The sequence below is a fragment of the Periplaneta americana genome, chromosome 1 (genome assembly GCF_040183065.1).
Source record: "Periplaneta americana isolate PAMFEO1 chromosome 1, P.americana_PAMFEO1_priV1, whole genome shotgun sequence".
Lineage (NCBI taxonomy): Eukaryota > Metazoa > Arthropoda > Insecta > Blattodea > Blattidae > Periplaneta > Periplaneta americana.
The window spans coordinates 118,848,351-118,861,878 of record NC_091117.1 but is presented as its reverse complement, the minus strand read 5'-3'; the positions used below and the strand labels follow the sequence as shown (position 1 = coordinate 118,861,878).

The window sequence follows — 13,528 nt, the reverse complement described above, 5'->3', positions numbered from 1 at the left end:
AAAAAAAAAAAAAAAAAAAAATCTTTCAAAGTGTCGTAAAACTTCCGTTCCTGTATTGCTTGAATATTCTCTTTTGCTATCGTTAATGAAGTCAGGCCAGATCAGTAACACCTCACACTACGACGAAGGCAGACATAACTTACAAGGCTGCCAATTCATCACGTCTGAGGTTTCATGTTGTATCAGCTGCCATAATTGATTTCAGTGGCCTGGGACTAGAATTAGGTCGCTGCATGACAAATATGACGATGACTGACACACACTGCAACATAGCGGCGTACTAAATTCAATTAACCGTTTCCAGTTCCGTGTAAATACCTCATTTTGTGCAACGTATATCAGTGTAAACTTCCCCGGGATATTCATTCCAGCATATGAGATATCAATAATGCAGACAATATAATAGTCATATATTGCTTTAGATTTTTTAGTGTGATAAATAGGTTTATATACAGTATTATTATGTGCTAGTAATAACACTATTATTTCTAATTTTTATTATCATTGCGAAAATCACGTTATCAGGCTAAAACTAGACATAATTAAAGAAAATGCAAAGTATAAGAGGAAACATACAGCATATTACAGCTGGAAATTCAATATAAAGCATTAATCGTCCAGACATAACAATATATAAAAAGAAACCCGCACTCTAAAACTGAAGGCTGACAATTCCACGGCTCCAATACAAATATGGAAATATGGTCCTGTTTCCGTACTGGAACCTAATATGAGTTTCCGAATTAAGGGAGGGACATTGCAGTTAACAGATCAATATATTACAATGTCTCTGACATATGTGTGTGTGTCTGTGTGTGTACTGTATACATACATACATACATACATACATACATACATACATACATACATACATGACTTGCCTACAGCTTGTGAACAGTTACCTCAAAGTGTTTAATCAATTCATAAAATCTATAAACTTGTGACAAAACAACAACTAATATAGTGTAAAACAAAAATGTGTGATAAAACAGCAACTAAAAGTGAGTTTAGAAATGTGTGACATGAACAGGCACTACTACAGTGTTAAAAATATGTGATAGAACACAAGGACCATTCATACACAGATATTTTAAGTTAATTCAACAAATTGTAAATATTGTATATATATTTGTACTACATAGAAACTGAAAGCATGTAGTATTACTTAGGTAATGAGGCATGCTGTATTTATAAAAAAATTAAAAAATACATACATACATACATACATACATACATACATACATCACACACACACTTACTATGAAGAGTGTATGAACATAAACAACGTACAGCAGTCTCAGAAGATATTATTTTTGTTGCTTTGTGAGTAAACAATGAAAGTTAGAAAAAAAAGTTTCAGTTAAAAATTGCTTCTTTTTAAAAGTAGTTCTCAATGGTACCTTCAATGACCTATGTTCTCATTTGAAATTTCGAAGTTGACCACAGGTATCCCTACTTCCGGTTTGTTACGGGAAATGGTACTACCACCAATCCATTCTTTACATAGGTTTTGGTCATACAAATTTTTTCATGAACAGCCAGTATCATACAGCTTTTGAGAAAAAAGCCTGATACCGGTGGTCTGAAATATCTGGTATAAGCTTAAGGGAATGTGGTTATGTATGTATGTTCTCTATACAAATCTACACGATTTGACCGATATGTGCCAAAATTTGCACATGTAACTTTCGTAACCAGAAGAAAAAGATAGGCTATATTAAAATTGTTAAAATAGATGTTAAATTAAGTAAAAAAAAAAATAAAAAATAAAAGTAAATACGATCAAACATTCATGTGTAATACCAAATACAATCTTCTACACTCAATTGTTTTTTTATTATAGTTTGTTGTATTCAACATGGACTTTCACGAGGCCATGGAAATTAAATAACATTGTTGATACACATCAAGAAGGCTTAAACTAGACAATTCATGCAATAAGTATCTTTACGCAGTTGTAGATAGTGAGCAGACTGTGTTATATCCAACTGAATTCTTTACTTCTTTGAAACCACAAGGATTGCTACTACATAATACTTAATACTTGATACTCAATCACCAATAGTACTAATACGAAATATTGACCCACCAAAATTATGCAGTGGAACAAGAACTGATGTAAAAAGAACTCATTCAAAACGTAAGAAATGACTATATTGTATGTATGTATTTATTTACACTGCAAGTGGGCAAGCACCCCGTGGCAGTGGTATATACAATATTAACAATACACAGTTAAAATGATAAGCAATACACAATAAAATTTACAATACATAATACAATTTACAACACATATACAATTTTATACACAATACAATAAGAATACACAATACAATTTAACACAATAATAATAAAACATAAAATAAAACACCTAATTTTACAACACAACCTACATAATTATGTATAGGTCCTACATAAGTTTCAATAGTCTTTCACTTTACTCTCATCTCATTCCCTGTAGTGGCACTATGACGCATTTCACTGACACTTTAGCACACATTTCACTGACACTCTGTAACACATTTCACTGACACTATAGAACACATTTCGTTGACGCTATAAATTATCACTGATCGGAACTGTTCACTGCACTGTAAAACCATAACTTCACTGACTCACCTCGCTTCACTGATACAACAGTTCAAATAAGTCAAATAATTGCATTCTTATGCATACTTATAAACAGAACTACATTTAAACTAAACATTTCTAGTCTAAGGCCCTCATACACGCTATTTTTAAATAATTTACAATTCAAACCAAGGAAGTAAACTCGTCAGGCTAGATAAATACATGTCACCTTAAAAAATTAAATGTTGAATGTCACCTTAATTTTAATTTTCACTTTATACACAACTCTTTAAATTATTCTTGAATCTCCTTAAGGAAGGACAGCTCTCAAAGACCGCTGCAGGTAGGTCATTCCAATCATTTATAGTTCTATTTAAAAATGAGAATTTACCTACATCCGTTTTCTGTTTCCTACATTTGATTTTAAAATCATGATCGTTCCTACCATAGTACGTTGGCTTTTCCAACCAAGCCGTTATGTCTACCCATGCTTTCTGACCTAGATGTGCTCTATACAATGATGTTATTCTAGTTTTCCTACGTCTGTTTTCCAAAGTTTCCCATTTAAGTTCTTTTATCGCATCGTTCCCACCTTCTCTTTTACCTTTAACAAATTTAGCTGCCCTATACTGGATTCTTTCTAAGGAATTTATCTGATATATTCTATAGGGATCCCAACACGTAGTTCCGTATTCCATTAACGGTCGCACTAATGTTAGATATGCTATTTCCCTCGATTTGGGGCTAGCCTTTCTGAAGATTCTCATAATAAAGTGAAGTGCCCTCCATGCTTTGCCTGTAACATTATCAACATGCTCTCCCCAAGAAAGTTTGGAGTTTAAATACACTCCTAGGTATTTACAACATTGTTCTTGCGGAATTACAACACCACTGAATTCGTAATTAAGACTAGTTTCCTCTCGGGTTTTACAAAATGTTATAGATTTACTTTTAGAACCAATTATTTTCATCCTATGCTTTAACGCCCAGTTGTAAATGTTATTCAAGTCTGTTTGAATAGCATCTACATCTGAATTATTTCTAATCTTTCTATAGATAATGCAGTCGTCTGCAAATAGCCTCACATTTGATGTAATATCCTGGCATAGGTCATTTACGTATATTATAAAGAGTAATGGACCCAGAACGCTGCCCTGTGGCACCCCTGAACTTATATTTCCAATTTCCGATATTTCATGACCTACTCTAACTCTCTGGGTTCTACCTTTTAAGAATTCTTGGATCCATAGCACCACTCTTTTATCTATTCCTAGCCTACTTAACTTATCTCTTAATATGTCATGTGGCACCAAATCAAATGCTTTCGAAAAGTCAATCATAACTGCATCGATTCTTCCTCCTCTATCTACCTCTTCAGCTAGATCCTGAACCAGCGACGTAATTTTACTATCACATGAGAAGCCTTCCCTAAAACCATGCTGGCGGTTGTAAAACCAGTCTTTCGCATTTAGAACATGACGAATATAATCCGATATCAAATGCTCCATGACTTTACATACGACAGATGTAAGGCTAATCGGTCTGTAGTTTCCGACATCTAATTTATTTCCACCTTTATGTATGGGTACCACTATAGCTGATTTCCAGTCACATGGAATAGCTGCATTGTTTATGGAAACATGAAATATACGCATTAAGTATGGAATTATGGCCTCGGAACCTAATTTAAGAATCTCTGTAGCAATACTATCTGGTCCTCGAGACTTCCGATTTTTTAATTTCGTTATTCTCTCTCTAACCCCTTTGGAAGTTATTTTGAAAGTCGAATTTGGTTCACATGCACGGTCTGTGACACAACCACTCCTATCAGCGGGATTATTATTATTATTATTATTATTATTATTATTATTATTATTATTGAAAACCGAAATGAAATAGGAATTTAATAAGTCGGCCTTTTCTTTGTCATCAGTTATACTTTCTCCGTTCTGATTTCGTAAAAGCACTACTCCTTCATTTTTCCCTTTTCTCCTGCGTACATAATTATAAAACTGTCTCCAATTGTTACTTTCATCTTCTTTTAAAATAGTTTTTAGAAAATTTTCCTGAGCTAACCTTTTTTTCACACTCAAGTTTCTTAATTAATTCGATATATTTTTCCCAATGCTCATGGCTCTGTTTACGTTTGCTAAATGCGCGCCTTGTCTTTTTCTTTAAGTAGCGAATATAATTAGTGTAATATTCTGAGTCCGGATTTTTCTTAATTATTTTAGAAGGTACACATTTTACTAATGCCTCGAAAATTATACACTTAAATTTATGCCACACATTTTCCATATTTCCTTCAGTCCTTAGAAAGTCATCGTGCTTTTGTCGTAGAAACGTTTGTAATTCATGGACATCGGTTTTGTTAAAATTCCAGACAGACACTGGACTGGACCTCGGATTTACTGTGTTTTCCCAGAAGATTTCTAATAAGACGCTATTGTGATCACTTATTTTATGAAGACTTTCAGAGTTGACAAAGAGAGAGACAGGTCTTAGTAGGTAAACATCTAAGAGGGCATTGTCACGCGTCGGACCATTTACTACCTGCGTGAAATCTTTACGCCAGATCAATTCATTAACAAGGGTCTGTGCATCTGAATTTGTACCTGAAATCCCGTTCCAGTTAATTTTCGGGAGGTTTAGATCCCCAGCAATTACCACGTTTCGGTCTTCTGATACTGTATTAAGATATTCATTTAGTTTGTGCAAAGTTAAATTATTTAATTCACTGGGTGGTCTGTAACATGCTATTACATCTAAGGTTTCCCGCCCATTTCTTATCTGAACATTCAATATTTCAACTTCCTCATGTATCCACAGAAGATTGCTACTTATTTCTATCTTAGTACAAACGAAAACTCTCCCTCCCTTTTCACTTCTATCCTTTCTAAAGACTGTATAATCCGACCTAAAAATTTCCGAGTCATTTATGTCTTCCCTAAGCCATGATTCCGTCCCAATTATTTACATCTGGATTATAAACATCGACCAAGTTCCAAAACGGAATAAGTTTATTTCTAATACTTCGGCAATTAACCTGCAGTAGTCTTGTCGTGTCCCAGGCTGCAGTCCCAGGATCGACGGACTTCCTTCGAAGACGTAGGTTGTACGTAATTCTCGATGTACCGGCGACGACCCCAGATGTTGGAAGATGAATTGAGTTGAGTTGAGTTGAAGAAATAAATAGAAGGATTACTGTGCTAGCTCACGTTTATTAACGGTTCTAATGATATCAGGCCGAAATGATAGCTGAAGCTTAGTCACAGAATTTAAGTCTTAAATGAAAACAGATACAAAATTACAAAATGTTAAAGATACAAAGTTACAGAATGTTAGCGTCGACTAGCGCAGAATACGCAAGTGAGCGCGGAAAGAAGAAGTCACAAATGAGCCAGGGGTCAGGGCGAGTCAAAACTTATATAGGGAACAACAGCCATTGAGGGGGGAACACCTGTTTCGTTAGCGTCCCTCACGCGTTGAGTTATGTGACATGGGACATGTTCCCTTCAAAACATAAGAATTGTGACAACAATTAGGGCATACAAATCCCGATAAGTTATGACTAGCCCAGCCCTACCTGTGAGCTGTGAGGCAGCTTGAATTACCATTAAGTTACTTTCAAAGCCTTTTCAAGGTTTCTGTACAAAAGCTGAAATACTTTTCAAAACATGTGAATGCTCCTTAGAATTGTTTCTCGTAGTCTGTCAGTTTTCCATTCGTCTTCATAAATGTCTGTCACACTAAAACGATATTTCACTTGAAATGTTCCAAACACACAATAACGTCAAATATATTACCCTACAATATAGAACCAGTGACTTTTAATCCAAATAAAGGGGAAACAACTATTCTAAACTTTAGACACTGAGGTCACTTTCTGAGGTATTCACTACACCTCCCCCCTTGAAGAAAAGGAAGTTGCTCATCAATGGACGACTTCCTTTTAGCGCCACGTACCTCGCTTCTTGGTTTCTTGTACGCGTTTCGCCGATGGGGTGTCCTCCTCGTCGCCTATCACCTCGGCGATGGCGGCTGGGGACCCTTCGTTGACCGTAGACATCAGCTCGATGGTGTCCGTCGGTGTTCCTTCCTGGTCTCGACGTAACGACCGTCTAGGTAGAGAGATGGTACTCCCATGGTAGTGAACTGGACCAGCATGTATTCTCTGCTTGATGACACAATGGCGAATGGCATCCGTACAACTAGGGTGTTTTCGCCAATAAATCCACAGGAAGAATCCGCAGTGACGACAACACTTGCAGCAGCAGCAGCTTATTACACAGGTTATGATGACTACTGTGAAGATCACACCAACACATGTTGCCCATGATGCGTAGTGTAGCTTCGATGAGTGGTCGATTCTCCATTGCTCTTCGTCTATCATTTTATTGATCTCTTGGATCTTATGGCTTGTAAGTTGGAGTTCATCCGTATTGGAAAGGACATTACTTAAAGGAATGTGTAATTGTAATTTATCAAGGATTTGTTGTCTTCTGGAGTTGAGACAGCATTCATAATTTAGAGGGATAGTAGGAATAACGTCAGGAAAGGTTACGTTTTTGGTAATAGTAGAATAAGCCAATAGGGTGGCGTGCGTTCCGTACGCCTTACAGCCAGATTCTAGTCGTATACGACCTTGGCCATTCAATACCACAGACTGAGGAGTGTGGTTGCCGGTGCATAGGAAAGAGACAACCTCTGGTTGTGGAGATACATGAAGCCACTCGTTGCCGTGCAGTTTTAGCCATAGGGAGTTCCGTAGTTCCAGCACTCGCTGCTTACAGGATGTCGGAATGGCTGCCGTCGATGGGTGCAGTAGAGATGCTTCGCAGTCTTCACCCGCCTGAAAGTTTATCACAGGAAAGTCCTGCTTGCAGATCATCCTGGTGTCATCGATGCGGAGACAGTCCTCTACATTCTTCTCGGTCAACTTCGCATATGCCTGTCTGGTTGGTTCACTGAGAATAAATTCTCTAGAGGGTTCCAAATAAATATATTTGTCTGACGTTGAGTTTGTCCTCTTAGGAAATGGAATCACTTGAAACAATTGATACCTTGTTGAGGTAGTTAAGGGAATAGGGAGTACATAGATTAGGTATTTCTCGTGAATAAAAATTTTGGGTTTAATTAGTTGAAGGAGTTCTTGGGAAGTGGAAGTAACAGGATAACCTAGTCCAACTGGCAACTGCTCGCATCTCATTAGTTTCCTAATCTGGCTGGGAGTTATCACCTGAGGTTGCAATATACCATCTTGGGCATGAACCAAGGCATCTAAGATTATGTTAAATGTTCTTCGCAATCATCCATTGATCTTTGAATTTGAAGGGAATGTTCCGCAATGGTTTGCGTGATTGAGATTATGTAAGTTTCATTAACTAACTGTTCTGATACAGTATCCATATGCTTAGCGAGTTTGTTCAACCCTGACTGCAATATTTTTTCGTTCCGTTGAACTTCTTTAAAAGTGGAATTGAATGATGCTATAGTGGATTTTACTACAATCATCTGCTCTTTCGAAATACGCAAGAATTCCTTTTGTTCATTTTCTAATGCTGAAATTTTGTCACTATAATATTCCGCGTCGTCTTCCGCCAAAGTTCCGAAAAGGATTTTGCTAATCTGTCCTACAAAATTTAAAACACCGCGTTTTTGTCTGTCATGAAACTCATCGCTGGGGGTTGTGAAATCTGCTAACACATCTCTCAATTTTCCTAACCGTCTTACACGGCTGAAGGCATATGACCTGAATGATACGCAATCTGTCATTCCATACCAAGTTTGATTCTTTAAGCCTTCGCAAAATGATGTTGCTGCCTGTACATGTTCCTTTGTTAATCTTAGACTTTCCTTGACTTGCTCAATATTAATGTATGTAACTAACTTCCAATCAGTTGCGGACAATTGCACTTCTCCACGAGCATCGAAGTAAAGACCTGAGCTTTCTTCCATCTTAGTATAAGTAAAATCGAGACCAACTGCTCGGGCGACAAGTCCCGTCAGTATCCACACGAAGATTGATTTATACATCGTTCCTGAAAAGAGATAAAAATAGTTTCACTCGATTTGTGTGAATGCGTTTTGTTTTATTCTTTCCCAAACTAATTTCAATGTTGTTGTTATCATAGACCTTTGTTATCTCATAGGGACCTAACCATGGACAATTCAATTTCTTTGAGGTTCCCAATTTAACACTTTCATTTTGCATTAATACTTGCATTCCAACTTCTAATTTTATGGGGTTAGCTCGACGAGAGTCATATTGTTCCTTTTGGTTTTCCTTTGCTTTTACAATATTGTTTCGAGCAATTTCATAACTAGCCTTCAATTTGAATCTTAATCCTTGTACCAAATCTTCATAATTATATAGCGGTCCTGGTTTTCCTTTTTGCAATTCGCCTGGGAGATTAGCAATTCTGCCAAACAATAATTCAAACGGTGTGAACTTTGTGACCGTGTGAGGCGTCGTGTTGTAAGCGAAAACAGCAAATGGTACCCAATCATTCCATTGTGTTTGCTTTTCAGTGCAAAAACATCGTAAGTACTTTGTTAACACTTTGTGAGTCCTTTCTAAAGCGCCATTACTCTCGGGGTGGTACGCAGTAGTGTTTATCTTGTCAATTTTGAACAATTTACATACTTGTTTGAAAACATTACTCATACAATTTGCGCCTTGGTCAGTTAAAATAATTTGCGGAATTCCGTATACAAGACAAACATTTCGCACTAAGGCGTTTGCTACAGTTTCGGCTTCCTGATTTTCAATAGGTACAGCTATCAAATATTTCGTTAGGTTGTCCTGACAAGTCAGTATGTACTTATGTCCTTGTTCTGTTAGTGGAAGTGGACCTACGACGTCAAGAGCTAATTTTATCCAAGGTTCGGGTTGAGTATCGGTAATCTCTAATTCCTGCTTAATGTATGGTCTGGTCATCTTATTCTTTTGACAAGTGGGACAGGTCCTAATATACTCTTCTACTTCCGATTTCATATTAGGCCAATTTACATACAATTTCAACCGGTCAAGGGATCGATGTATTCCTTGGTGGCCTCCTACTGGGCACTCGTGTATTTGTTTAATAATTTTGTTCTTTCTCTCATCGGTAAGCTCTTCTTCCGAAATTAGGGCGCAGAGCTGTGGGTTTCTGCTTAGCGCGTCTGCATTGGTGTTTTGTTTTCCTGCCTTGTATTGAACAGTGTATTGGTACTCTTCTAATAATAGTCGCCATCTGAGAGGTCGCGAACTGGGGTCTTTGACACTAAATATCCAAGTCAACGGTCTGTGATCTGTTAGGATTGTAAACGACATTCCCAACAAGTAAGGTCGGAAATGCTTACATCCCCAAACTATCGCCAATAGTTCCTTCTCGATCGTGGAATAGTTGCGTTCTGCCTGATTCAGAGTTCTACTCCCGAAAGCTACGGGGAGGTCTTGGCCTACCGTGCCCTGACTTAACACGCATCCTATTGCGTTGTTGCTAGCGTCGCAAGTTAGAATGAAGGGTTTAGTGAAATCAGGATACCGTAATATTGGTGGAGTAATAATCTTTTCCTTTAGTTCCTGAACTGCGTTTTCGTGAACGTCTGTCCACTCGAAAGCAACGTCCTTCTTCAATAATTCTGTTAAAGGTTTAGCCAACTTACTGAAATCTTTGATGAATTTCCTGTAATATCCTACTAGACCGAGAAATGATTTGATCTCTGTCGGTGATCTTGGAGAAGGGAAATTTACAATTGATTCGACTTTCTTGGGGTCGGGTTTTACACCGTTAGTTGTTACGACGTGACCAAGATAATTTAGTTCCTGTCTCAGAAACTCACATTTATCAGGTTGCAATTTCAAATTATGATTCCTGAATCTGTCGAAAACTTCTCTTAATCTAACATTGTGTTCTTCCAAAGTTTCGGAATAAATTACGACGTAATCTAAGTATATTAATGTTCGTATTCCCTGCAAACCTATCAAAACATTATTCATGAGTCTTTGAAAGTACTCGGTGCGGACTTTAAACCAAACGGCATTCTAGTATATTCGTAATGACCACTTTCTGTTGAAAACGCTGTTTTCATTCTATCATCCTCAGCTATTGGGATTTGCAAATAACCGCTCGCACAGTCTAATGCTGAAAAGAATCTAGCTCTTCCTAGTTTGTCTAGAATATCTTGGATATTGGGAAGGGGGTAGCTATCACCAATTGTAACATCATTTAACTTTCTGAAGTCTACACATATCCTCCATTTCTTTTCACCTGATGCGTCTAACTTTTTAGGAACGACTAGTATTGGAAAGTTCCAGGGACTCGAACTAGGGGCTACTATGCCGTCCTCTAACATCTGAGAAACCTGTTTATTCACTTCTTCCTTGTGAACCTGGGGTATCCGATAGGGCTTAACGTGTATCGCTCTTTCATGAGGTACGTCTGGTGTGGGAATGTGGTGTTTAGCCGCCGCAGTGGCTGTTAAAGTGTCACCTGTGAGGTGAAAAATGTCTACGTATTCGTGGCATATCTGCCGAATGGATTCTTTCTCCTCTATATCCACGATATGATCTAAACGCAGCTGAGTGTTTAGTTTCGCGTGTCTATTTTCCTGCTTTTTACTAAGAGGTTCATTTGTTTTCTCTGGGTTTCGAACCAAGTTGCACGTGTATTGTGTTGGAGGTCTCTCCCAATTTACATTTACGTTACTCAACTGATACGCTTCATTTGAGGTGTTTACTATGCAAACAAAAGCCTGTTCATTCTCAATATTTGTTACTGAATTACATACAAATATACCTGATTCTATTTCCTGCCTCATTATCATAACGTTTCCTTTCCCTTTCACTGGAATTTTTACGAGCCGTTCTGTCCGGGGTGGAATGTGAACCTGACATTGGGATGGGGCGAATACCAAGGTTACTTCATTCTTTTGAAGAAAGTCCTGACCCAAAATACAATCATATGGTTGGGGGAGTTGGTCAACTACATAACACAGCTGTTGGTACCGTTCATCTTTTACCTCGAAGTTTAAATCTATCTGTCCTAGGGCAAGAAGTGTGTCACCTGTCACTCCTTTCAACTGTATATTAGTTTCCTGTATTGGAACTAAAACAACGTCTCTTTGAATAAGCGAAAGCTCAGATCCCGTGTCGATGAGTGCATTAATTTGACCTTTTACTTGATTACTTACTAGTTGTAACGTAGAGTTATGACAGCCGTCTACTGGATCCTCGGATCCCTGGCCACTCGGGCCTGCTACTGGATCTGCCTCGACAGTCCCTAACACTGTGGTTTTCACTACCACACTTTGCGCATTTACACGCGATCGGCATTCCTTTGCCCTATGTCCCTCTCTCGGACATTTAACACATGTGACTACATGTACACTGTGGGTACTCGAACCCGGAGTCCTTGGGCCTTGTGTTCTCGAACTCAAGTACCTCGACTCCTCTCTCGGGGAAAATCTCTTCTTTCCCGACATTAACGCACTTTCTCTTCAAGCGCGATCTCTACTACTAAGGGGAATCTCATCTATCCTACTTCCCCACGAGGTTATCACCTCACTCACTCCTTGCGTACTGCTGATCAGCTTGCAAGCACAAAATCGACCGTCCTTCTAGACGCATAACTTTCCTCTAGTATTTTATTAATACTATCCCACTTATCTCTATACGTTCTACTTAACAACTTAGTCCTTGCTTCCCCTGTTATCTTAGACTCTATGCACTTTGCAAATAGAACTCTCTTACTGGGGTGGACGAAAGTAATCGCTGTCTCTACGTTAGCAACAAAATCCCTGAGTTCAAATTTCTACCCTGAGAAACATTTAAGAATTAACTTTAAAACTTCACTTATTGAACAATAATGTTCCTCAGGCTCAAGTGAATTTGAATTTATCTCAGAGGGATTCATGATCGAGCTTTTATGTTACCAGCAAGACTATAGTTAACCTGGGCTCACCTGCGAGGATGGGTGCAGAAGGAAGAGGCCCTCGGGCGTTCGCTTCTCGCCGCCGGTTGTTGTCGGGTCTCGCTGTGGTTGAATCTGTACGCGTCTCCAGAATTCAGCTGCTTCCTCCGCCTCGACGGACCCAGCAATTAGCCGACAGGTATCCACTAGCTGCCACCAGAAGAACGTCCTGTCGTGTCCCAGGCTGCAGTCCCAGGATCGACGGACTTCCTTCGAAGACGTAGGTTGTACGTAATTCTCGATGTGAGCGATATTTCACTTGAAATGTTCCAAACACACAATAACGTCAAATATATTACCCTACAATATAGAACCAGTGACTTTTAATCCAAATAAAGGGGAAACAACTATTCTAAACTTTAGACACTGAGGTCACTTTCTGAGGTATTCACTACAGTCTTAGTAGGCCTGTCCTTACTTGAACATTCTGAATCCCCGTGGCACCTCGCCGTCACTGCAGGTCTACGCTGCCCGCGGATAGGTCTTCGACCGCACCGCCCGCTGGTAGTCCCTCGACCCCTCCACCCGCTGGTAGACTCACACCCCCGCTGACCGCCGGTAGTCCCACGCCCCCGCCGTCGGCTGATGGTCCTTCGGTGCCGCTGCCAGCTGATGGATCCTCGATCCCGCCGCGCCATGTTGTAGTAACTACCCGCGCGAAGAGGGATCCCATGTCTGCAGACCCCCTCCGATTTAGGTGGATTCCGTCTCTTCCGAAGCATCTGTCGTCTATCCAGGAATTTGGATCGACGAGACGCGCACCAAGACACTCCGCTACCCACTCGAAAGCTTTATTCACACGACCCACTTTTCTCCAGTTCACATCCCTCCGTCTGACGATTCCACTGATGACAATCCCAGCTGCCGGATATTTCTTCTTCGTTTCCATCACCAAGTCATATATTAACTGGCAAAACGATAAATGTTGTTTTTATCCCACGCATTCCAATGATACCCACTAACATGCCTTTCCATTTTAAGTAAGAGCAATATTTCAGTGC

At 39.1% G+C, this 13,528-nt stretch overlaps 2 protein-coding genes across 2 annotated transcripts in view; both read right to left on the bottom strand.

The window, feature by feature from the left end:
* Positions 1-13,528, bottom strand: part of LOC138710386 (neurexin 1-like) — a 658,219-nt gene that overhangs the window by 577,896 nt on the left and 66,795 nt on the right. The window lies entirely within an intron of this gene.
* Positions 6,008-12,779, bottom strand: LOC138700069 (uncharacterized). The gene is made up of 2 exons (XM_069826381.1): positions 12,519-12,779; positions 6,008-8,612 (listed from the first exon to the last, which is right to left on the bottom strand). The coding sequence occupies exon 2, from the start codon at positions 7,778-7,780 to the stop codon at positions 6,524-6,526; it is 1,257 nt and encodes a 418-aa protein (XP_069682482.1). The 5' UTR covers positions 7,781-8,612; positions 12,519-12,779; the 3' UTR covers positions 6,008-6,523.